This window comes from Ranitomeya variabilis, chromosome 4 (genome assembly GCF_051348905.1).
Source record: "Ranitomeya variabilis isolate aRanVar5 chromosome 4, aRanVar5.hap1, whole genome shotgun sequence".
Lineage (NCBI taxonomy): Eukaryota > Metazoa > Chordata > Amphibia > Anura > Dendrobatidae > Ranitomeya > Ranitomeya variabilis.
In genome coordinates, this window is record NC_135235.1 from 51,468,843 (window position 1) to 51,494,712 (window position 25,870).

A 25,870-nucleotide genomic window follows, 5' to 3' on the forward strand; every position below is an offset into this window, starting at 1 on the left:
CTTTTCCCACTATGTGTAGTTGTTCATACTTATAGGGGGGCAATGGGGCGGTGGCTCCCCTTCTGTGCTTGATTTGGAATCCCTAATATTGCACTGTATTACTGATCTGTTTTTAAGATTTGTACTAATAAAGATATATTGTTTGTACTATATGCTCCTTATTCTCCTGTCTACATATATAACTCATGGAGCGGATTTAATTTGTCTGGGGGCACGTTATTTACATGTGCCTTTACCCAGACTGTTGCCATGATTGTGGGATCTTTGTCATTACCAGTTTAGAACTGCATAGAGCCTACTTTTTTATTTTAGGCCTAGTAAGTCTGCACCACTCCTTGCAATCGTCCTCCGCTGACCAAACCAATGCTGCCTGTGTACCCCTGTAACCTATTTTAAACTGCATAGAGCCTACTTTTTTATTTTAGGCCTAGTAAGTCTGCGCCACTCCTTGCAATCGTCCTCCGCTGACCAAACCAATGCTGCCTGTGTACCCCTGTAACCCATTTTAAACTGCATAGAGCCTACTTTTTTAGTTTAGGCCTAGTAAGTCTGCGCCACTCCTTGCAATCGTCCTCCGCTGACCAAACCAATGCTGCCTGTGTACCCCTGTAACCCATTTTAAACTGCATAGAGTCTACTTTTTTAGTTTAGGCCTAGTAAGTCTGCGCCACTCCTTGCAATCGTCCTCCGCTGACCAAACCAATGCTGCCTGAGTACCCCTGTAACTTTTTAAACTGCATTGAGCCTACTTTTTTATTTTAGGCCTAGTAAGTCTGCGCCACTCCTTGCAATCGTCCTCCGCTGACCAAACTAATGCTGCCTGAGTACCCCTGTAACCCATTTTAAACTGCATTGAGCCTACTTTTTTATTGTAGGCCTAGTAAGTCTGTCTGCGCCACTCCTTGCAATCGTCCTCCGCTGACCAAACCAATGCTGCCTGTGTACTCCTGTAACCTATTTTAAACTGCATTGAGCCTACTTTTTTATTTTAGGCCTAGGAAGTCTGCTCCAATCCTTGCAATCGTCCTCCACTGACCAAACCAATGCTGCCTGTGTACCCCTGTAACCTATTTTAAACTGCATTGAGCACACTTTTTTATTTTAGGCCTAGTAAGTCTGCGCCACTCCTTGCAATTGTCCTCCGCTGACCAAACCAATGCTGCCTGAGTACCCCTGTAACTTTTTAAACTGCATTGAGTCTACTTTTTTATTTTAGGCCTAGTAAGTCTGCGCCACTCCTTGCAATCGTCCTCCGCTGACCAAACCAATGCTGCCTGAGTACCCCTGTAACTTTTTAAACTGCATTGAGCCTACTTTTTTATTTTAGGCTTAGTAAGTCTGCGCCACTCCTTGCAATCGTCCTCCGCTGACCAAACCAATGCTGCCTGAGTACCCCTATAACCCATTTTAAACTGCATTGAGCCTACTTTTTTATTTTAGGCCTAGTAAGTCTGTCTGCGCCACTCCTTGCAATCGCCCTCCGGTGACCAAACCAATGCTGCCTGTGTACCCCTGTAACCTATTTTAAACTTTATTGAGCCTACTTTTTTATTTTAAAAAGGAACAGATGATTGGCCTCGGGGAGACCAAAACATCCAACACCGCGGAGACACCATCACGTGTTTCTCAACGCAGTGATCCAGAACACTGCCCCCATCCCTTATGGGAAATATGCAAATGCATGTAGGATAGCTGCGGAGACACCATCACGTGTTTCTCAACGCAAGCAGTGAATAGCCAGACCTTTCCCCGGGAAGGAACAACCACGGGAAGGGCAGCATCCAATAAAGGAAAACATCCAATACAGGAAAACCACCTATGCCAAGCATGGTATCCATCCACAGACAGCTGTTTCGGGGTGTTTGCCCCTCATCAGTGTGGAGTAGGAATCGGGCTATTAGGAGCAGTGCCTAGTAAAAGGCTGTGAAGGAACAGATGATTGGCCTCGGGGAGACCAAAACATCCAACACCGCGGAGACACCATCACGTGTTTCTCAACGCAGTGATCCAGAACACTGCCCCCATCCCTTATGGGAAATATGCAAATGCATGTAGGATAGCTGCGGAGACACCATCACGTGTTTCTCAACGCAAGCAGTGAATAGCCAGACCTTTCCCCGGGAAGGAACAACCACGGGAAGGTCAGCATCCAATAAAGGAAAACATCCAATACAGGAAAACCACCTATGCCAAGCATGGTATCCATCCACAGACAGCTGTTTCGGGGTGTTTGCCCCTCATCAGTGTAGAGTAGGAATCGGGCTATTAGGAGCAGTGCCTAGTAAAAGGCTGTGAAGGAACAGATGATGAGGGGCAAAAACCCCGAAACAGCTGTCTGTGGATGGATACCATGCTTGGCATAGGTGGTTTTCCTGTATTGGATGTTTTCCTTTATTGGATGCTGCCCTTCTCGTGGTTGTTCCTTCCCAGGGAAAGGTCTGGCTATTCACTGCTTGCATTGAGAAACACGTGATGGTGTCTCCGCAGCTATCCTACATACTTTTTTATTTTAGGCCTACTACCTGTGTCTGTCTGCGCCACTCAATACAGCTGTCCAACACTGAACAAAGCTGAGCTTCAGTCTTCAGGCTTTCGGCCTATAGGAAATTTTAAACTGCATTTGGCCTACTAGCTTGGTTGGGCCCTACTAACAGTGTCTGCCGCTGCTTGTTGTTGTCCTCCACTGAAAAAAGCTGAGCTTCAATTTTCAGGCTTTCGGCCTAGATCAGATATTAAACTGCATTTGACCTACTTGTTTGGTTGGGCCCTACTAACGGTGTCTGCCGCTCCTTGCTTTTCTCCTCCACTGAACAAAGCTGAGCTTCAATCTTCAGGCCTTCGGCCTATATTTTGAATATGAAACTGCATTTGGCCTACTAGTTTGGTTGGGCCTACTAACGGTGTCTGCCGCTCCTTGGTGTTCTCCTCCACTGAACAAAGCTGAGCTTCAATCTTCAGGCTTTCGGCCTATAGGAAATTTTAAACTGCATTTGGCCTACTAGCTTGGTTGGGCCCTACTAACGGTGTCTGCCGCTGCTTGTTGTTGTCCTCCACTGAAAAAAGCTGAGCTTCAATTTTCAGGCTTTCTGCCTAGATCAGATATTAAACTGCATTTGGCCTACTTGTTTGGTTGGGCCCTACTAACGGTGTCTGCCGCTCCTTGGTGTTCTCCTGTGCTTTTCTCCTGTGCTTCAATCTTCAGGCTTTCGGCCTATATTTTGAATATGAAACTGCATTTGGCCTACTAGTTTGGTTGGGCCTACTAACGGTGTCTGCCGCTCCTTGCTTTTCTCCTCCACTGAACAAAGCAGTGCCGCCTGTTTACTCCTGTTACCAATTTTGAACTTCATTTGGCCCACTTTATTATTTGGGCCTACTAACTGTGTCTGCCACTAATTACAGTTGTCCTCCACTGAACAAAGCAATGCCGCCTAGTTAGTCCTGTTACCAATTTTGAACTGCATTTAGCCTAGTTACTTATTTGGGCCTACTCACTGTGTCAGCCTCTCATTACAGTTGTCCTCCACTGAACAAAGCAATGCTGCCTGGTTAGTCCTGTTACCAATTTTGAACTGCATTTAGCCCTCTTTATTATTTGGGCCTATATCTGTGTTTCCTCCTCATCCTGCCCATTGCCCAGCCAGTGCTAGATGAGTCTGCTGGTACATTGACCCAGACCACTACATTCCCCTTGCACTCTACACAGCCAGAATCTGACCCTGCTGAAAGTCTGGTTCCCCTTCCCACATACTATACCACTATACACGGGGACAAAGAGGAAGGTGCAGATGAAATGCAGGTTCCTTCAACAGGTGGGGGGCATACTCGTTGGCAACGTCACTGGCACAGGGCCCCTCATAGTACGCAAAAGTGTCTCTGCCGGTGGGAAGCGCCCCCGCCGTCAAACACACCGCCGTACTTTGAGGGGCCCTGTGCCAGTGCCAATGCGAAAGAGTGTGCCCCCCCTGCTTGCTCAGGATCACAGCACTTGCAAAGTTGAAATACTTACCTCTCCCTGCTCCACCACTATGACGTAGTCCGCGTTTCCTGGGCCCACTAAAAACTTGAGCCAGCCCTGCCCCCCACAACTTTAGCCAAATGACCCCCAATTTTCAATGCCTAACTATTATTATAAGGTAAATTAAGAATGACAAGCTTAAGTAACAAGAATTGATGTTTTAGGCATTAAAATGGGCACTGTAGGTATTTTCCTGTCCTCCACTCACTGCCGACTTTGCTTCCCCATTGACTTGCATTGGGTTTCGTGTTTCTGTCGGTTTCCCGACTTTTTGCAATAATCGGCCGATTTCACCAGACCCGACTTTTGACAAAGTCGAGTATCACGAAGCCCGACTCGATCCTAAAAAAGTAAAAGTCGCTCAACTCTACTGGAGACAGGTTCGCTTAATTTAGTGGAAATGGTTGTCAGCCTATTGTCCATTGAAGAGCCACAAAACTTTTGGAGCACAAAATAAATGTAAATATATTGGCTGAATCAATATGACAAAACTTGTAATGTCATGTATTATGCACTTTTTACAGTGAAATTTCATGTGATAACCGTGGACGATGATTTTAAAACTATAAATAAAAAGGTGAGAATGTTTTTTTGTTTTTTTTATAATCACTTTTCAATGTCCATTTACCTCCTATAAAAATTGCAAATTAAGTGTTTTAAGTGTTGCTTCCAAATTGTTGCTTAATCAGATATGCTAATTAGGGTATTCGGTGCACCCTTGGTGAGGTCAAGAGGCTCGGTGCACCATTACGCCCCCTGGTTCTGCATGTGCCGCCTCTCTCACTGGTGACTGACAGCATTGACTTGCCTAAAGTAAGCACTGTCTGCAGAGAGAGGTCAGAAGAGCCAGTATAAGCTATGCAACTAGGCTTGTAGGGGATATAGTCCACATGAAAACTGCACCTTCATTGTTCTAATCACTGCTTCTTTCAAAAGTTTAATTAAATATGTTAATTAGGGTGCTAAGTGCACCATCAGTGTGGCCACAAGGCTCAGAGCACTGTTGCACCCACTTGTTTTGCATGTCCCCGCCTCCCTTACTGGTTATTGACAGCAATGTCTTGCCGTGGCTTTCTCTCCAGTCAGGTCTCACTCCAGGTAAGCCATTGCCGTCAATCATTGGTTAAGGAGGCGGGGACATGCAAAACCAGTGGCTGGAATGGTGCAATGAGCCTCATGGCTACACCAAGAAGATCCGCTGTCCCAGGCCATACCTGAAACAACAAGCAGAGGGGTTGGCAATTGTAATATGTAGCACCAGATGGCTTATACCAGTGCCACAGATCAAGTTACCATATTCTGGCAAAAGCTGTAACTACAGTACTGTACATTATAATGGGAGAAATGGAGCAGATTATTGCGTTATTGACCTCTGGTGTGCCACTATGGGGCAAATCTTGAAAGTGTAACTGTTGTTTCAGGAGAACTTGCAGCAGAATATCTGTGTTTTCCTTACTCTGATTTGCTACTATGGAGAACATTTTAAAGAGGTTTTCCACTACTTTTTGGCTGATGAGGTATCCTTAGGATAGGTCATCAATGTCTGATATGTTGGGGTCTGACATCTGGTATCCCCATTGATCAGCTGTTATCAGTGTCTGCGGCGACGGTTGCTGGCTGGAAGTACTCACTTCTGGAGCTGGCCGTCTTCTGGTCGTGGCTGCCACAAGGTAAAACTCATCTGCCTTCCATTGATTCGAATAGAAGGTGGATGTGTAGTACCCTGCTGTTGCCTCTATCAGTAGATGAAGCAGCTTGTCAAGTGGATACTTCCGGCCAGCCACTGCCGCCATCGATAGCAGGTAATTGGCAGGAGTGCTGGGTGTGGGACCCTGGCCGGTCAGACATTGATGACCTATCCTAAGGACAGGTCATCAGTCAAAACATATTGGACAGCTTCTTTAATTATTTCAGTCCCCATGGGAAGAAAAACAATCCATACTCACCTCCTGAATTAATGCAATTCCGGTGATGTTCGTGCTGCAATTTTGGGTGGGTCAGGTGACATTGTTGTGTCAAGTGACTGCTGCAGCCAAACTTCGGTCGTTGATTAACTCCAGCTCATCCATTTGCCATCGCAGTGTATGTCCACTCGGATGAGATTGTAAGGGTTGCAGCCAATTACAGGTCACTCAAGTGACAAAATAATGACACCTAACCCACCCAGAATAGCAGTGCCTAAATCGCTGGATCAGCACCATTGTGGAAGGTGAGCATACTGTACATTGTTTTTCTTTTCTATGGGGCCCAGAAGTGATTACACTGATGTGGTCCAGGAGTGGACAAATCCTTTAACTTTTCCTTTCATCACGTTTGAATCATCTACCCATTATATTTTTCACATACAGGTTATTTGCACCAAAGTTTTTTGCTGCGATGCGACAATTAAATAAAAGACTAAGCACCATGGTATTATTTAAAATTTCCTAATGCTTTTTGTCTCTAGCTGCCATGCAGACATTTGTATCTCCATAGTTATAGACTACAAAACATATGTAGTCTGCTCCTACAATAATGTGTTACTCCTTCCTGTCACCCGCCCCTGAGGAGGCAAAAAAAGAAGACATGTCTGCAGGATTATCAGACCGTATGGGGTTAACTTGTAGTTTTAATAAATATTCTATAATAAATGCTATACATGACATGTTACAACATTCATATTATTTACTACTTGTATTTTACATGTAATAATGTATTTTTTTTCTTTTTTTTTTTAGTTGCGTGAGGTTGAAATAAGAGTAAGTATAACGCATATTCCCAGAACTGGATATGTTGTATTTCTGCAGAATGAATGTTATTGCACAAGTCTTTGGACTTGTGATAATGAGACCAGTTTTAGCCCTGTAAGCACTGATGTACCCCTGTCCGGATCACTAGAGCGCACATTCTGATCACCTTCATTGTCCCTGCCCTTCTCTGATGTTGATGCAGATTCGAAGAGGGCACAGTTCAGACCAGCAGGGCAATTATGTCTCTATTCCGAACTGTCAATCTTCTGGAGCGTAACGCCCCCTGCAGGCAGGAACCTGGGAGTCTGTTGAGAGGTGCATTACAGAAGATTAACACATGAAAACAATCATCAGAAAATAATAATAATAATAATAATAATAATAATTTTATTTATATAGCGCCAACATATTCCGCAGAAAATGATTTACAGTTTAGGCAGAGGGGCACTAAAAACACTGACCGCACCTCTATGGGTGTGACATCGGCTGGTTGGGCTGGACTGCTCAGCACTACATGCATGCCATTCTCACTAGTCAAGCTAATTAGAATATGTAACAACACAAGATTAAAATGCTGATTTTACAGTTATGCTAACAACTGTCCCTTAACATTGGGTTGCCAGAAATCAATGTTTACTGAAAAATGCAGCTCTGTAATTAGTTAATAAAGGGTAGATACTGCTGTCAGGTTCCATATAAAATGTTCATTAGGTTTAATTGTAACACCAGTGAACAAGCATGGTTGGCATTGTTTCTTGAAAACACCAGCCATTTTTCTTTAATCTTATACAAATGCCCCGGGCTCGGTTCATCATTGTATTTTCACCAGTTCTTTAGCATAAATACTTCTCAACTAGTGACTTTTTGTTTTGCATCGTATTTCATGTTGTATTTTATGGTTTAGTTAGTTTTCTGAAATTTTACGTCAATGTGAATTTTCCAGATATTTTAGACACATTTACAAAAAGCACTACTCTACTCCAGTCATCCCTAAGTTTTTTTGACAAACTTTTGGGACATTTTGCCAAATGTGCAACCTTTTTCATTGAAAAGTTGCAAAGCCAGTTAAAGACAGTAAAAAAGTGAATTTGGGGCTTTGCATTTCATTAATTACAGTCAGTGTGATGAATTTGGTACAAAACAAATCAGCAAAAACTGCAAGTAAAAACCAAGAAACACAAAACCTCTGCTGATGATGAATTGGCCCTTTTACAGAACCTTTCACCAAATTTTTCATGATGAACTGGACACACAATGATGTAATGGCTGCAGAGTGGAATAAAACATCTCTTTTTTTAATTTCACATTTCCATTGCAGAGATATTAGCAATCAATGTTAGTGATGAGCGAGTATACTCGTTTCTCGGGTTTTCCCGAGCACGCTCTGGTGGTCTCCGAGTATTTGTTAGTGCTCGGAGATTTAGTTTTTGTCGCTGCACATGCATGATTTATGGCTGCTAGACAGCTTAAATACATGTGGGGATTCCCTAGCAACCAGGCAACCCCCACATGTACTCAGGTTGGCTAGCAGCCATAAATCATGCAGCTGCGTCGACAAAAACGAAATCTCTGAGCACTAACAAATACTCGGAGACCACCCGAGCGTGCTCGGTAAAACCCAAGCAACGAGTGTACTCGCTCATCACTAATCAATGTATTTTGCACCTAATGAGTTAACTTTTGTTAAATCTAAGGGGAGGTGTTACACCAACTAATACACAGAGAAGAATTACACACCTCCAGTTAAAGCACCCACTTGGACTTAAAGGGGAATTTTCCATCTCCAAGATCCTATCCCAGTATGTAGCAGGTGTAATAATAGTAATATTGGCAAATACCTCCAATTAGAAATTTAGTATAGCTTTCCTGATTTGCTATGTCTTTTTCTTCATGTGCAGGGCATTGCAGGACCTTAGTTAGCCATGGTTATAACCACTAATATAGTGACAGTTACCTAGTTGCTATTGGTCATAACCATAGATACCTAAGGTCCTTCAATGCCTGCACATGAGGAAAGAGACATAGCTGATCAGAAGCACTGCACTATATTTCTAACTGAAGGTATTTGCTAATATTATTATTATTACACCTATTACATATTGGGATAGGATCTTGTAGATGGGAATACTACTTTAGCTAAAGTTAACCCATTAGGTGCCAAAAGCATTGCTAAGGCCACGTTCACACGTTCAGGATTTGGGAAGGATCATCCTACCGCTTGTTGAAAATGAGGGAAAATGGTCCCAGAATACTTAGAGAAGAGTTCTATATATTTTTCAGTATTCATTGCAATGTGTCACAGAATAAGATCAACTGGAAGGTTTGATCTGATCTTGTTCTTTTCTATCCAAGTAATAATAATAATAATTTCCCTCTTTTCTGCAGGACCCGAAAAAACATCGGGTAGCACAGTGGCCGGATGTGACCACAAAGCAAGGATTTGCTGAATTCAGCTTTCACCTGGCCGATGAAGTAACTTTTGGAAGTTATAAAATTAACATACCCGATGGTTGTGATAAAGATTTTAAAGTTGAAAAATATGGTAAGGTGATGTGAAAATAAGTTACAAAAATTGATACATAAAGGATAAAATATAATTATCGTACTTTTTCCAATTATCACAAAACCAACTAAAGGCCAATTCTGTACTTCTTGTTTGATCCAGATGCACATGGAGAGAAGAAATTGGGCTATTCTCTGTGTGATGATGATGAATTATGCGCATATTCTCCATAATAAATACCGTAATGTACCTAGAGGAGAATATAATGTCTTTCAGAACCCATAAAGTGCCAATTGTTCTCCCAAAAACCAAAACTGTGCTGTCACGTAGGGTCAATACACAGCTTTTAAAAAAAAGAGCTTTTCTTCCATGCCATGATATCCCACCAGCCTATCCCCATCCCCTTCTGAAAAAATAAAAAAAAATAAAAAAGAGGATCAAAAGTTTTATTCAAAAATATCAATTGGGTTATGCAGGAATAAAGTGTAAAATTAGATGTTTATTCTAATTCCAGCTCAGTCCCGATCACTTGAATGGGATGAAGGTGTAGTGAGTTGTAATATCAGGTACAGCCACTAATAACTATATAAGCAATTAAGGGGTTAACACCATTCCCCTTCAATCAGCAGATTGGTGAGGTTTAGGGTGGGTGCCGAAATTCCACCATTCTGATATTAATCACCTATACTAAGGACATGGCCACAATTTGATATTTCTGAATGAACCACTTAAGGGGGTTATTCAAATTTGATGCACTTTCCATACGGCACTACCAAAACCTGTCAGATTCAGATGACAAATGCACTCATAGCAGGATGCAGCAGGACCCCACGATAAAGGCAGGGGCAGCACAGGTGCAAACTGCTGATAGAAACAGCCACCCACACACCTACCAAATTATGGAGGGGTTGGCTGCCTAGTATAAAAACTGCACATAAATGAGGCTTGAGTAGAACGCCAGTCACACAGGTATGTGCGATGCAAAGTGCCTATTGATGACGCCTATAGTATTATCAGGCGGGCTGCCCAGCACTATATACATGCACCCCACAGGGACAAACGCCCCAACACACCCAGCCAACAAAAAGGGGCCTGGCAGCATTCTGCAAAAAATGATAACAAATGATAACAAGTGCAATAAAAGATGAAAAAATAATGCATATGATAAATATATTAAATGAGGTATTGGTTGATATTTTGGCCAAAATAGATAAGCTAGCATCAACCAATACCTCATTTAATGTATTTATCATATGCATTTTTTTTTTCCATCTTTTATTGCACTTTTTATCATTTTTTGAAGGGATTTCAAACGCCCGATCCATATGTTCCCCTACAAAATCTGACAGTCAAGAGGTCCTCATGCACAAAAGATGGTTGGCCGATCCCGTCGAAATCTCAGCAGATTCTGCCAATTTTTGCCTAATGTGTATGAGGATTTTAAGAATAAACTATGAATTTAACTAGCCTGGATAACCCAATAAAGTTTCTAAAAAAAATACAATGCTGTCCTGTCCAAAAATACACAAAACACACTTTTTTAAATAAACATTTGAAAAGCAAAATAAACAAAAAAGCAAAGGTCACGTGGATAAAAATGAGACCTGGCACATTGTATAAAGGGTCAGCACATAAGTTTGAGGCACCAGGCATCGCACAGTTATTGTATAGCACATGGCCATACCTAAATCTAAAATCGGTCCTGCTTGTCTGCTATGTTCATTGTTGTAAATGCCTTGGCAAGTAGTAATAACCCAGGTATTAATAATGACTTACTGCCTTGAGCAAAAAGTGCTATAAACAATAGTCAGAATTTCTAACAATTGACATTTCTACCCCATTTAGCTACAAAGAGATTTGAGTTAAATATCAGTGCGCCATCCGAAGTTGCCACGACAGACAAATCTTTTCATCTGGAAGTTTGCGGGAGGTAAGAAACCCAATAATGTCACTGCATGACTCCCAAACTTCATACTTACCAATATGGTCACTAGTAGACGTGATGAGAGCATTAATCTATAGAGTCAGCCAGGACAAATTGGTCAATTTTAAATCATAGATTAATTATATTTTTTGGGATTGGTGTATTTCCTACTACATATCGTGTCAGAATGACTTTATAATCCTAATACTACAATGAACTTTTTACAGAGTCCAGCTAAGGAGTGAGAGAGCTCATGAGTCCAAGTTTATTCAGTTTCCACAACCTGTCATGTCGGACGCTGTTCACACTAGGGCGTCCGACAGACAGCGGTAATTCCACATACGTCCACTGCATGCTCAGTGGCGTCAGCTAGACTTGATCCAGCTTGCTCTGGGTTAATTTAGCTGGTAATCAGGTTGGAAGCTGGGTCACGCCCACGGCCTTTAAATAGTGGTGCTGGACTTTGGGGATTCGCCGATAATAGCTTGTGCTTTGTGCCTAGTGATACCGGTCTGGAGTGGTGGTCTTGTTGTAGGAATATCGTATCTGGTGGTGTATTATCCTTTGTCATATTCCTCCTTCCTATATTTGTATTTGTTTTGCCCTGTGCACATTATAGTGTATTCCTGTGTGTCTGCGGTGTGGTGCGCTTTTCAGTTTTCCCTGTCTGTGCTTTCTGTGGGGATTGGTGTGTGGTCTCTTCACTGGGTGGCGGGTGGTGGTTTCAGCTTAGGGCTGAAACAGGACTTAGGGTCAGGCCTGGCGGCCCAGACATGCACACCTTTAGTGTAACTTCTTGGAAAGGGACAGACAGGGTTTCTCTAGCCTGAGGGATATCGCAGGGGCCCGGGTAATCAGCCTTAGTCTACCCAGTATCCCTGTGACATTATAATCGGCCAAAAAGAAAAAGGAAAAAAAAACCAAACCCTTTTGTTTGTCATGGATCCCATGACTTCCATAACCCGCCAGTTGGAGGCGCTGTCCTTACAGGTCACTGAACTGAAGGGGGCAGTTCAGCAACAGGGTCTAGTGGTATCTAATGTGCAAGTGGAAACTGCAGGTAGAGTTGCAGAGCCAAAAATTCCTTTACCTGAGAGGTTTGCTGGGGAACGCAGTAAATTTGTTGTTTTCCGTGAAGCTTGCAAATTAGATTTTCGTATGCGCCCGCTTTCCTCAGGTAATGTGGCTCAGCGTGTGGGCTTGGTTTTGTCATTACTGAACGGAGACCCCCAAGCATGGGCGTTTTCATTACCTTCTGATTTAGCTGCATTTAACTCGGTGGAGAGTTTTTTTTCTGCTCTTGGACTCATCTATGATGATCCTGACAGATTGGCTCTAGCAGAATCTAATATACGCGCTCTCCGCCAGGGGGAGCGAATGGCGGAGGATTACTGTTCTGAATTTCGCCGCTGGGCGGTGGACACACAATGGAATGACCCGGCGCTGCGGAGTCTATTTGTATGTGGGGTTTCGAGAAGGGTTAAACAAGCCTTCCTGATGTATGAGACTCCTGCTTCTCTAGAGTCTGCCATGAGTCTTGTTGTCCGCATTGATCGTCGTTTGCATCAGGGGGTGCTAGAGACACCGCCTATGGGGGAGGTCGTAGGTGCACGTGAGGTTGCTGCAGGTGAGCCCACGGAGCCTATGCAAATGCAGGGGTGTCACGTCATCAAGCCCCCTCGCTCAGGAAGCAGGGAGCCTGTTTTTGCTGTGGTAAAAAGGGGCATTATATAAATGCTTGTCCTCTGTTTTCTAAGAAAAGCTCAACGGTGGAAAACTACTAAGCTCAGAGGGTGTGGAGGAGGCCAAACTGAGCTTATGCATATCCTCCATGGTGGTCTCTCAATGTATGCTCCCTGCCAGAGTTATGGTCACTGGCAGAGAGCTGCTAATCACTGTTTTTGTGGATAGTGGTTCAGCCATCAATCTCATTGATGAGGGGTTTGCGCGCACGGCCGGGTTCACAGTCGAAAAATTGTCTCATCCTATCCGGGTGGTCACCATCAATGCTACCCCTCTCCCTCAGGGGGAGATTACTGAGTTTGTGGCTGAGGTTAAACTCCACATTGGGGTCCTACATTCTAAGCAGGTTACATGTAGGGTGCTCAGTAATCTTCCTGCACAAGTGGTTCTGGGTTTTCCATGGTTATCTATGCACAATCCGGTTATTGACTGGAAAACTCAGGACGTAATTCAGTGGAGCGGATTTTGCCAGGAGAATTGCCTGGCCACATGTGTGTCCGCTGTGACTCCAAGCATTCCTGAGTCACTGCGGGACTTCGCGGATGTGTTCTCCGAGAAGAGTTGCTCAGAATTGCCACCACATCGCCCCTATGACTGTACTATTAGGTTTAAACCAGGGGCCAAATTGCCGAAAGCTAGGATGTTCAACATCTCTGGTCCTGAGAGGCAAGCTTTAAAAGACTACATTGCTGAGAGTCTGAGCAAAGGGCACATCAGGCCTTCGTCCTCGCCAGTGGCAGCAGGGTACTTCTTTGTTAAGAAGAAAGATGGCGGACTACGCCCGTGTCTGGATTTCAGGGAGTTAAACCAGATTACGGTTCGTGATCCATACCCTATGCCACTGATACCTGATTTGTTCAACCAGGTGGCTGGTGCTAAGTGGTTTTCCAAGCTTGACCTCAGGGGGGCATACAACCTCACAAGAGTCCGTCAAGGTGATGAGTGGAAGACGGCTTTTAATACTCCTGAGGGTCATTTTGAAAATTTGGTGATGCCATTTGGGTTGACAAACGCGCCTGCAGTCTTTCAACATTTCGTAAATGATGTATTCTCGCATGTTCTGGGGAAATTCGTTATTGTGTACCTAGATGACATTCTCATTTATTCATGCGACCGTGATACTCATTTAGAGCATGTGAGGCAGGTGTTACAGCTACTCAGGGAAAATAAGCTCTATGCAAAACTTGAGAAATGTGTATTTTCGGTTCAGGAGTTGCCTTTCTTGGGTTATATTGTGTCTGCTTCAGGGTTTAAAATGGATGCCGCTAAGGTGCAAGCGGTGCTGCATTGGGAACGGCCTGATAACCTAAAGGCACTCCAGCGGTTCCTTGGGTTTTCCAAATATTATAGAAAGTTTATCAAAGATTTTTCTACCATTGCTAAACAGCTTATTGACATGACGAAAAAGGGTACCAATTTCTCCGCCTGGCCTTTGGCTACTGTGAGCGCATTTGAATTTCTGAAGAACAGTTTTGCTTCGGCCCCCATTCTGGTGCAACCGGACGTATCTAAACCATTTACTGTGGAAGTCGATGCGTCTGAGGTTGGAGTGGGGGCGGTGCCGTCACAAGGCTCATCATTGGGTGAGTTGTGTCCTTGCGCCTACTTTTCCAAGAAGCTGTCGTCTGCCGAACGTAATTACGATATCGGCAACAGGGAGTTGTTGGCTATCAAGTTGGCTTTTGAGGAATGGCAACACTTTTTGGAGGGGTCAGTTCATCAGGTTACAGTTATCACCGATCATAAAAATCTGCTGTATTTGGAGTCAGCCAAGCATCTGTCCCCCAGGCAGGCTTGCTGGGCATTGTTTTTCACACGGTTCAACTTTTTTGTTACATACCGACCTGGGTCTAAAAACACTAAGGCGGATGCTTTGTCCAGATGTTTTCCGGGTGGAGAACCTCGGGCAGATCCGGTACCCATCCTCCAAAAGGGTGTAGTGGTCTCGTCTCTCATGACCGAAGTTGAGGCTGAGATTGCCAAGGCTCAGGAGGAGGTACCACCAGAGCTTCCCATTAATAAATCGTTTGTACCGCTCCATCTTTGCCTAAAGGTGTTGAGTGAGCATCATGATGCTGTCCTGGCTGGCCATCCAGGGGTTAGAGGTACCTTGGAGTTGGTGTCGCGTTGGTTTTGGTGGCCCAAATCCGACAGGACGTGGTCTCGTACGTGTCAGCATGTACCACGTGTGCTAGGGCTAAGACGCCCCGCTCCCATCCTGCTGGCACACTGCATCCTCTCGGGGTACCCAGTAGGCCATGGACAGAGATTTCCATGGATTTTATCACAGATTTGCCCTCCTCTCCTGAGAACACGGTCATTCTGGTGGTTGTTCATCGGTTCTCAAAGATGTTGCACTTTGTGTCTTTGCCTTCGTTGCCTAACGCTAAGACTCTGGCTCAGGTATTTGTGCAGGAGGTGGTCAGACTTCACGGGGTCCCGTCTGACATCGTGTCTGATAGGGGTACTCAGTTTGTGGCAAAATTTTGGAAAGCTTTTTGCCCATGGCTGGGGATCAAGTTGTCGCATTCTTCGGCGTTTCTTCCTCAGTCAAATGGTCAGACCGAGCGTATGAACTAGAATTTGGAGCAGTACTTATGCTGTTTTGTTTCTGACACTCAGGAGGAGTGGTCGACGTTCCTTCCTTTGGCTGAGTTTGCTCTATATAATCACTGTCAGGAATCGTCTGGGGAGTCCCCGTTCTTTTGTGTTTACGGGCTTCATCCTCAGTTTTGTACTCTGCGTCAGAGGGGCTCTACTGGCATCCCGGAGGAGGACCAGTTAGGAGCACAACTGTCATCCGTTTGGAGGAGAGTTAAACAGCGCTTGCTAAGCGTAGGTGCAAGGTACAAACAAGTGGCTGACAGTAAACGTGTGATAGTTCCGGACCTGAGTGTGGGTGACTGGGTGTGGTTGTCCACAAAAAACATAAGACTCAAGTTTCCGTCTTTGAAATTGGGTCCATAGTTCATTGGTCCATTTAGGGTTGCCGCCATCATTAACCCGGTAGCCTACCGTTTGGTGCTCCCTACTGTATATAAAATACACAACGTGTTCCACAGATCTTTATTAAAAAAGGTGGTGGGTTCTGTGGACACGGCGCCTATGCCGCCTCCAGTCTTGGTGGATGGCAATTTGGAGTTTGAAGTCTCCAAGGTGGTTGACTCTCGAGTAGTGCGCCGCTCATTACAGTACCTGGTACACTGGTGTGGTTATGGGCCAGAAGAGAGGTCCTGGGTACCAGCCTCAGACATACATGCGGACTGTCTGGTCAGTATGTTTCACCGCCGCCATCCGGACAAGCTGGGTCCTATAAGTCGTGAGGGCCCGGGGGTCCCTCGTAGAAGGCGGGCTACTGTCATGTCGGACGCTGTTCACAATAGGGCGTCTGACAGACAGCGGTAATTCCACATACGTCCACTACACGCTCAGTGGTGTCGGCTAGACTTGATCCAGCTTGCTCGGGGTTAATTTAGCTGGTAATCAGGTTGGAAGCTGGGTCACGCCCACGGCCTATAAATAGTCGTGCTGGACTTTGGGGCATCGCCGATTATAGCTTGTGCTTTGTGCCTAGTGATACCGGTCTGGAGTGGTGGTCTGTTGTGGATTCTGTTTTTGGGCTCCCTCTGGTGGTTACAACTGGTACTGGGTGACTTTGGTGGGTGGCGGTCTCTGGTTTCCACCTGTCCATCAGAGGCTGGGTGTTTCCTATTTAACCTGGCTTTCCTGTCATTCCCTTGCCGGCTATCAATGTATCAGTGTGTCTCTGTTACCTGCTCCTAAAGCCTTCAAGACAAGCTAAGTTCTGATTTCCCTGTTTCATGTTTGCTTTCATGTTTTTAGTCCAGCTTGCAGATATGTAATTCTCTGCTACTGGTTGCTCTGGTGGGCTGAAATTACCACTCATGTACCATGAGTTGGCACATGAGTTCAAGTAATTTCAGGATGGTATTTTGAAGGGTTTTTAAGCTGACCGCGCAGTGCACCTTTTGTATCCTCTGCTATCTAGCTTAAAGCGGGCCTCATTTTGCTGAATCTATTTTCATAACTACGTTTGTGCCTTCCTCTCATTTCACCGTCATTATATGTGGGGGGCTGCTATTTCTGTGGGAATATTTCTCTGGAGGCAAGATAGGTCTGTGATTCTTCTGATAGGGGAAGCTAGATCTCCGGCTGGCGCGAGGCGTTTAGAGTTCCCCCAGGAACGCTCCCCGGCTACTGTTAGTTGAGTGTTGAGGTTCAGGATCGCGGTCAGCTCAGGTTCCATCACCCTAGAGCTCGTCCTGTTTTTGCCCATGTTATTTGTTAAATTCCCTGCCATTGGGAACATGACAGTATAGCCGGCCCACAGAGTGTTAATTGTTTGGGCTGAAGCAGGAGTAAAAGAAGTGTTGAAGGGTAATTTTTTTTTTTTTCCCTCAGAGTTTTGCTGCCTAGCCCTTAATTGCTGTCTAGCTGCTTCTTACCTCCTCTTAACCCTTGAATGGCTCTGACCTTAGCTGTTTAACATGGATGTCCAGAGTTTGGCTTCCAGCCTGAATAATCTTGCTGCAAAAGTTCAAAACATACAGGATTTTGTTGTTCACACTCCTATGTCTGAACCTAGAATTCCTATTCCAGAGTTTTTTTCTGGAGATAGATCTACCTTCCTGAATTTCAGGAACAATTGCAAATTGTTTCTTTCTTTGAAATCTCGCTCCTCTGGAGACCCTGCTCAACAGGTCAAGATTGTAATATCTTTCCTGCGGGGCGACCCTCAGAATTGGGCATTTGCATTGGCACCAGGGGATCCTGCATTGCTCAGTGTGGATGCGTTTTTTCTGGCACTGGGATTGCTCTATGAGGAACCTAATCTGGAGATTCAGGCTGAAAAGGCTTTATTAGCCCTCTCTCAGGGGCAAGATGAAGCGGAAGTATATTGTCAAAAATTTCAGAAATGGTCGGTGCTTACTCAGTGGAATGAGTGCGCCCTGGCTGCAAATTTCAGAGATGGTCTTTCTGAGGCCATTAAGGATATTATGGTGGGGTTCCCTGCACCTACAGGTCTGAATGAGTCTATGGCTATGGCCATTCAGATTGATCGGCGTTTACGGGAGCGCAAACCTGTGCACCAGTTGGCGGTGTCTTCTGAACGGGCACCTGAGACTATGCAATGTGATAGAATTCAGTCCAGAAGTGAACGGCAAAATTATAGGCGGAAAAATGGATTGTGTTTTTATTGTGGTGATTCAGCTCATGTTATATCAGCATGCTCTAAACGCACAAAAAAGGTTGATAAATCTTTTGCCATTAGTACTCTGCAGTCTAAGTTCATTTTGTCTGTAACTCTGATTTGTTCACTGTCATCCATTTCCGTCGATGCCTATGTGGATTCGGGCGCTGCCCTGAGTCTTATGGATTGGTCATTTGCCAAACGCTGCGGTTTTAGTCTGGAGCCTCTGGAAGTTCCTATTCCTTTGAAGGGAATTGACTCTACACCATTGGCTATGAATAAACCGCAGTACTGGACACAAGTGACCATGCGCATGACTCCCGTTCATCAGGAGGTGATTCGCTTCCTTGTACTGTATAATTTACATGATGTACTAGTGCTTGGTCTGCCATGGTTACAAACTCATAATCCAGTCCTGGATTGGAAAACAATGTCTGTGTTAAGCTGGGGATGTCAGGGGGTTCATGATGATGCACCTCTGATTTCAATCGCTTCATCTACTCCTTCTGAGGTCCCTGCATTTTTGTCTGACTATCGGGATGTTTTTGAGGAGCCTAAGCTCAATTCGCTCCCTCCTCATAGGGATTGTGACTGTGCTATAGAATTAATTCCTGGCAGTAAGTTCCCTAAGGGTCGTTTATTTAATCTGTCAGTGCCAGAGCATACTGCTATGCGGAATTATATTAAGGAGTCCTTGGAAAAGGGACATATTCGTCCATCTTCGTCCCCTCTGGGAGCAGGTTTTTTTTTCGTGGCTAAAAAAGATGGTTCCCTGAGGCCTTGTATAGATTATCGCCTTCTGAATAAGATTACAGTCAAATATCAGTATCCATTGCCATTATTGACTGATTTGTTTGCTCGCATTAAGAGGGCTAGGTGGTTCACTAAGATAGATCTTCGCGGTGCGTATAATCTTGTGCGGATAAAGCAGGGTGATGAGTGGAAAACCGCATTTAATACGCCTGAGGGCCATTTTGAGTATTTGGTAATGCCTTTTGGACTTTCTAATGCTCCTTCAGTCTTTCAGTCCTTTATGCACAATATTTTCCGTGAATATCTGGATAAGTTTATGATTGTGTATTTGGATGATATTTTGGTGTTTTCTGATGACTGGGAGTCTCATGTTCTACAGGTCAGGAAGGTGTTTCAAGTCCTGCGGGCCAATTCTCTGTTTGTGAAGGGCTCAAAGTGTCTCTTCGGAGTCCAGAAGATTTCTTTTTTGGGGTACATTTTTTCTCCTTCTACTATTGAGATGGATCCCGTCAAGGTTCAGGCGATTTGTGACTGGACACAACCTACATCTGTTAAGAGTCTTCAGAAGTTTTTGGGTTTTGCTAATTTTTATCGTCGGTTCATTACTAATTTTTCCAGTGTTGTTAAACCTTTGACTGATTTGACTAAAAAGGGTGCTGATGTTGCTAATTGGTCTCCTACGGCTGTGGAGGCCTTTCAGGAACTTAAGCGCCGGTTTTCTTCTGCTCCTGTGTTATGTCAACCAGATGTTTCACTTCCCTTTCAGGTTGAGGTTGATGCTTCCGAGATTGGAGCGGGGGCGGTTTTGTCACAGAGAAGTTCCGATGGCTCGGTGATGAAGCCATGTGCGTTCTTTTCTAGAAAATTCTCGCCTGCCGAGCGCAATTATGATGTGGGTAATCGGGAGCTTTTGGCCATGAAGTGGGCATTTGAGGAGTGGCGTCATTGGCTTGAGGGTGCTAGACATCGTGTGGTGGTCTTGACTGACCACAAAAATCTGATTTACCTTGAGTCTGCCAGGCGTCTGAATCCTAGACAGGCTCGTTGGTCGTTATTCTTTTCTCGTTTCAATTTTGTGGTTTCATACCTGCCAGGTTCAAAGAATTTGAAGGCGGATGCTCTTTCCAGGAGTTTTGTGCCTGACTCTCCTGGAGACTCTGGGCCTACTGGTATCCTTAGGGATGGGGTAATATTGTCCGCCGTCTCCCCAGACTTGCGACGTGCATTGCAGGAGTTTCAGGCAGATAAACCTGATCGTTGTCCACCAGAAAGACTGTTTGTTCCGGATGATTGGACCAGTAGAGTCATCTCCGAGGTCCATTCTTCTGTGTTAGCTGGTCATCCTGGAATATTTGGTACTAGAGATTTGGTGGCCAGGTCTTTTTGGTGGCCTTCTGTTGTGAATTTACATTTTGGCTCCCTCTAGTGGCTACTAGTGATTTGACTCTGGATATGTCAGTCATTCCTTTTATGCTCACCTGGGTCGTTAGGTCAGGGGTGTTGCTATATAAGCTCCCTGGACCTTCAGTTCAATGCCTGGCAACGTTGATATCAGAGCTAATCTGTAGTGCTCTTGTCTACTGATCCTGGTTCCTGCTTCATTAAGCTAAGTCTGCTTTTTTTGCTTTTTGCAATTTGTTTTTGTTTGCTATTTTTGTCCAGCTTGTATATAATCTGTATCCTGACCTTGCTGGAAGCTCTAGGGCGGCTGGTGTTCTCCCCCCGGGCCGTTAGACGGTTCGGGGGTTCTTGAATCTCCAGCGTGGATTTTTGATAGGGTTTTTGTTGACCATATAAGTTATCTTACTATATTCTGCTATTAGTAAGTGGGCCTCTCTTTGCTAAACCTAGTTCATCTCTGTGTTTGTCATTTCCTCTTACCTCACCGTTATTATTTGTGGGGGGCTTGTATCCTACTTTTGGGGTCTTTTCTCTGGAGGCAAGAGAGGTCTTTGTTTTCCTCTTCTAGGGGTAGTTAGCTCTCCGGCTGGCGCGAGACATCTAGCGACCAACGTAGGCATGTTCCCCGGCTACTTCTAGGGTTGGCGTTAGGAGTAGATATATGGTCAACCCAGTTACCACTGCCCTATGAGCTGGATTTTTGTACTTCGCAGACTTGCTGATATCTCTGAGACCCTCGCCATTGGGGTCATAACAGATTGCCAGGCCAGTATTAAATGTTAAATGCATTGCAGAAGTGGGATTATAAGAAAGAAAGTTCTGAGTTTTTTTTTCTCTCTCTCATTTTTTTTTCTTTTCCCCTTTACCTCTGAGTGGCTTGTGATTGCTGCAGACATGAATGTTCAGACCTTGATTACAAGTGTGGACCAGCTTGCTGCTCGTGTGCAGGGCATACAAGATTATGTTACCAGAAATCCTATGTCAGAACCTAAGATACCGATTCCTGAACTGTTTTCCGGAGATCGATTTAAGTTTAGAAATTTCAGGAATAATTGTAAATTGTTTTTGTCCCTGAGACCCTGTTCCTCTGGAGACTCCGCTCAGCAAGTGAAAATTGTTATTTCTTTTTTACGGGGCGACCCTCAGGATTGGGCTTTCTCGCTGGCGCCAGGAGATCCAGCATTGGCTGATATTGATGCATTTTTTCTGGTGCTCGGTTTGCTTTATGAGGAACCCAATCTTGAGATTCAGGCAGAAAAAGCCTTGCTGGCTATGTCTCAGGGCCAGGACGAGGCTGAGGTGTATTGCCAGAAATTTCGGAAATGGTCCGTGCTGACCCAGTGGAACGAGTGTGCATTGGCTGCAAATTTTAGAAATGGCCTTTCTGAAGCCATTAAGAATGTGATGGTGGGTTTTCCCATTCCCACAGGTCTGAATGATTCCATGGCCCTGGCAATTCAAATTGACCGGCGGTTGCGGGAGCGCAAAACCGCAAATTCCCTCATGGTGTTATCTGAACAGGCACCTGATTTAATGCAATGTGATAGAATCCTGACTAGAAATGAGCGGAAAATTCATAGACGCCAGAATGGCTTGTGTTACTACTGTGGTGATTCTGCACATGTTATCTCAGCATGCTCTAAGCGTCTTACTAAGGTTGTTAGTCCTGTCGCCATTGGTAATTTGCAACCTAAGTTCATTCTATCTGTAACTTTGATTTGCTCACTGTCATCGTATCCTGTCGTGGCGTTTGTGGATTCAGGTGCTGCCCTGAGTCTTATGGATCTGTCATTCGCCAAGCGCTGCGGTTTTGTTCTTGAGCCATTAGAAAATCCTATCCCTCTTAGGGGTATGGACGCTACGCCATTGGCAGAAAATAAACCGCAGTTTTGGACGCAGGTTACCATGTGCATGACTCCTGAACATCGGGAGGTGATACGTTTTCTTGTTCTGCATAAGATGCATGATTTGGTTGTTTTGGGTTTGCCATGGTTGCAGACCCATAATCCAGTCTTGGACTGGAAGGCAATGTCAGTGTCAAGTTGGGGCTGTCATGGAATTCATGGAGATTCCCTGCCCGTGTCTATTGCTACTTCTACGCCTTCGGAAGTTCCGGCGTATTTGTCTGATTATCAGGATGTCTTCAGCGAGTCTAGGTCAAGTGCATTGCCTCCTCATAGGGAATGTGACTGTGCAATAGATTTGATTCCAGGCAGTAAGTTTCCTAAGGGAAGACTGTTTAATCTGTCGGTACCTGAACATACCGCGATGCGCTCATATATTAAGGAGTCTCTAGAGAAGGGGCATATCCGTCCTTCTTCTTCCCCTCTTGGTGCGGGATTCTTTTTTGTGGCTAAAAAGGACGGATCTTTGAGGCCTTGTATTGACTATCGGCTTTTAAATAAGATCACTGTCAAATTTCAGTATCCTTTGCCGTTGTTGTCAGACTTGTTTGCCCGGATTAAAGGTGCCAAGTGGTTCACCAAGATAGACCTTCGTGGTGCGTACAACCTTGTGCGCATTAAGCAAGGAGATGAATGGAAAACCGCATTCAATACGCCCGAAGGTCATTTTGAGTACTTGGTGATGCCATTTGGGCTCTCTAATGCACCTTCAGTTTTTCAGTCCTTTATGCATGACATTTTCCGGAAGTATCTGGATAAATTTTTGATCGTTTATCTGGATGATATTCTGGTTTTTTCTGATGATTGGGACTCGCATGTGGAGCAGGTCAGGATGGTTTTCAAGATTTTGCGTGAAAATTCTTTGTTTGTTAAAGGCTCAAAGTGTCTCTTTGGTGTACAGAAGGTTCCCTTTTTAGGGTTCATTTTTTCCCCTTCTGCTGTGGAGATGGACCCAGTCAAGGTTCGAGCTATTCATGATTGGACTCAACCCTCGTCAGTTAAGAGTCTTCAGAAGTTCTTGGGTTTTGCTAACTTCTACCGTCGTTTTATCGCTAATTTTTCTAGCGTTGTTAAACCGTTGACGGATATGACCAAGAAAGGCTCTGATGTGGCTAACTGGGCTCCTGCTGCCGTGGAGGCTTTCCAGGAGTTGAAGCACCGGTTTACTTCAGCGCCTGTTTTGTGCCAGCCTGATGTCTCACTTCCCTTTCAGGTTGAAGTGGATGCTTCGGAGATTGGGGCAGGGGCCGTTTTGTCGCAGAGAGGCCCTGGTTGCTCTACTATGAGACCTTGTGCCTTTTTCTCTAGGAAGTTTTCGCCGGCAGAGCGAAATTATGATGTGGGCAATCGGGAGTTGTTGGCCATGAAGTGGGCATTTGAGGAGTGGCGTCATTGGCTTGAGGGTGCTAAGCATCGTGTGGTGGTCTTGACTAGGGTTGAGCGACTTTCATTTTTTTAAGATCGAGTAGGGTTTTGGGAAACCCGATTTTGTCCAGAGTCGAGTCGAGTGCAGTCGGCCGATTATCGCTAAAAGTCGGGGATCGACCGAAACACGAAACCCAATGCAAGTCAATGGGGAAGCATAGTCGGCAGTGAGTGGAGGCCAGGAAAACACCTACAGTGCCCATTTTAATGCCAAAAACATCCATTCTTGTTTCTGAAGCTTGCCAATCTTAATTAACTGTATAATAATAGTTGGGCATAAGGAATTGGGGGAAAGTTGTGGGGGGAGTAGGGCTGGCTCAAGTTTTTCGTGGGCCCAGGAAATGCGGACTACGTCACGGCGGTGTTGCAGGGAAAGGTAAGTATTTAAAAGTTGCAAGTGCTGTGATCCTGAGCAAGCAGGGGGGGCCCACTCGTTCGCATTGCCACTGGCACAGGGCCCCTCAAAGTACGGCGGTGTGTTTGCATGGCGGGGGCGCCTCCCACCAGCAGCGACACTTTTGCGTACTCTGAGGGGCCCTGTGCCAGTGACGTCGCCAACGAGTATGCCCCCCCACCTGATGAAGGAACCTGCACTTTCATCTGCACCTTCCTCTTTGTCCCTGTGTAAGGTGGTATAACATGCGGGAAGGGGAACCTTACTTTCAGCAGGGTCAGATTCTGGCTGTGTAGAGTACAAGGGGAATGTAGTGGTCTAGGTCAATGTACCAGCAGACTCATTTAGCAGTGGCTGGGCAATGGGCAGGATGAGGAGGAAACAGATATAGGGCCAAAGAATAAAGTAGGCTACATGCAGTTCAAAATTGGTAACAGGACTAAACAGGCGGCATTGCTTTGTTCAGTGGAGTAGCAAACCCAAGAGCAGCAGACACTGTTTCAAGGGCCTAACCACACTAGTAGGCCAAATGCAGTTTAATATCTGATAGTATAGGGCGAAAGCCAGAATGTGGAAGCTCAGCTTTGTTCAGTTGAGGACAACACCAGGGAGGGGCAGACACCTTTAGTAGGCCGGAAAAGCCTATTGCATTTTTTAAAATGGTAATTTGGAGCAGAAGGTTGAAGCTCAGCTTTATTTAGTTGAGGGCAACACCAGGGAGGGGCAGAAGCCGTTAGTAGGCCCTAACCACCATTTTTTTTTTTTTTAAAACCACTTAATGAGAGCCGGAAGGTTGAAGCTCAGCTTTATTTAGTTGAGGACAACACCAGGGAGGGGCAGAAGCCGTTAGTAGGCCCTAACCACCAATTTTTTTTTTTTAAAAACCACTTAATGAGAGCCGGAAGGTTGAAGCTCAGCTTTATTTAGTTGAGGACAACACCAGGGAGGGGCAGAAGCCGTTAGTAGGCCCTAACCACCATTTTTTTTTTTTAAACCACATAATGAGAGCCGGAAGGTTGAAGCTCAGCTTTATTTAGTTGAGGACAACACCAGGGAGGGGCAGAAGCCGTTAGTAGGCCCTAACCACCAATTTTTTTTTTTTAAAAACCACTTAATGAGAGCCGGAAGGTTGAAGCTCAGCTTTATTTAGTTGAGGACAACACCAGGGAGGGGCAGAAGCCGTTAGTAGGCCCTAACCAAAGTTGAAGGCCAAATGCAGTTTAATTTCTGATACTATAGGCCGAAAGCCAGAAGGTGGAAGTTCCGATTTAGACAGTGGAGGACAATTTGAATTAGGGACTGCAGACAGACTTAGTAGGCTGTCCCCTGTGGACCATGCATCCACCACATTAACCCATTGCGCCGTAATGGACACGTAATCTTCCGTGGCCATGCCTACAGGTCCATGCGTCTGTTGTCAGGTGCACCTTTGTACTCACAGATTGCCAGAGTGCATGGACAATGCGGTCTTCTACATGCTGGTGGAGGGTTGGGATGGCTTTTCTCGCAAAAGAAGTGTCGACTGGTTAGCTTGTAGCGTGGTACAGCGTAGTCCATCATGGCCTTATTAATAGTAAATAAAATATATAACTAGGCTCTATGAACTTTTAAATAGGTTCCAGGGGTACACGGGCAGCATTGGTGTGGTCAGTGGAGGAGTATTGCAAGTAGGGGCTGCAGACAGGCTATCAAAGGCCTAAAATAACAAACAGTAGGCAGTCATGGCAGTTTTACATCGGTTACATGGATACACAGGCAGGCACTCCAGGCAGCATTGTGCTCAGTGGAGGAGTATTGCAAGTAGGGGCCGCAGACAGGCTATCAAAGGCCTAAAATAACAAACAGTAGGCAGTCATGGCAGTTT

General features: G+C 45.0%; 1 protein-coding gene across 1 annotated transcript in view; it reads left to right on the forward strand.

The window, feature by feature from the left end:
• LOC143769710 (alpha-2-macroglobulin-like protein 1) overlaps positions 1-25,870 on the forward strand; it is a 321,408-nt gene that overhangs the window by 39,162 nt on the left and 256,376 nt on the right. Inside the window, exons 4-7 of the mRNA XM_077258496.1 lie at positions 4,543-4,595; positions 6,736-6,756; positions 9,133-9,289; positions 11,096-11,180. Of these exons, the coding sequence (XP_077114611.1) occupies positions 4,543-4,595; positions 6,736-6,756; positions 9,133-9,289; positions 11,096-11,180 (316 nt within the window). The remainder of the gene's footprint in view (positions 1-4,542; positions 4,596-6,735; positions 6,757-9,132; positions 9,290-11,095; positions 11,181-25,870) is intronic.